The sequence below is a fragment of the Myotis brandtii genome, unplaced genomic scaffold (assembly GCF_000412655.1).
Source record: "Myotis brandtii unplaced genomic scaffold, ASM41265v1 scaffold84, whole genome shotgun sequence".
Classification (NCBI taxonomy): Eukaryota; Metazoa; Chordata; class Mammalia; order Chiroptera; family Vespertilionidae; genus Myotis; species Myotis brandtii.
Genome location: NW_005371410.1, coordinates 2,642,901 through 2,643,129, shown reverse-complemented (window position 1 = coordinate 2,643,129; position 229 = coordinate 2,642,901). Strand labels below are relative to the sequence as shown.

Genomic DNA, 229 nt, shown 5'->3' with positions numbered 1-229 from the left:
GTCCCACCCCGCGGCCGAACTTACTCGTCCGGGTGTGTTTCCTCGGTCATTTTCCTGTTCACCTAGACGCCTGTCCCGCGGCGGGCAGCTTTGCTCCCTTCATCTTCCTGTGCGCTCACCCCCTTCTTCACATCTCCGGAGATCGCCTGATTTGGCTGGGGAGGGGGGACGGCTGGAGATGAAGGGGGCGCCGCAGAAGGCAGAAGGGGAAGCTGCACGATCGGGCGCG

At 64.2% G+C, this 229-nt stretch overlaps 1 protein-coding gene across 1 annotated transcript in view; it reads right to left on the bottom strand.

Annotated features, from left to right (window-relative positions):
• The window catches only part of SPRED2 (sprouty-related, EVH1 domain containing 2), a 116,885-nt gene extending 116,662 nt beyond the window's left edge, over window positions 1-223 (bottom strand). Inside the window, exon 1 of the mRNA XM_005884547.2 lies at window positions 25-223. Coding sequence (XP_005884609.1) covers window positions 25-50 — 26 coding nt within the window. The 5' untranslated portion in view covers window positions 51-223. The remainder of the gene's footprint in view (window positions 1-24) is intronic.
• Window positions 224-229: the final 6 nt, after the last annotated feature.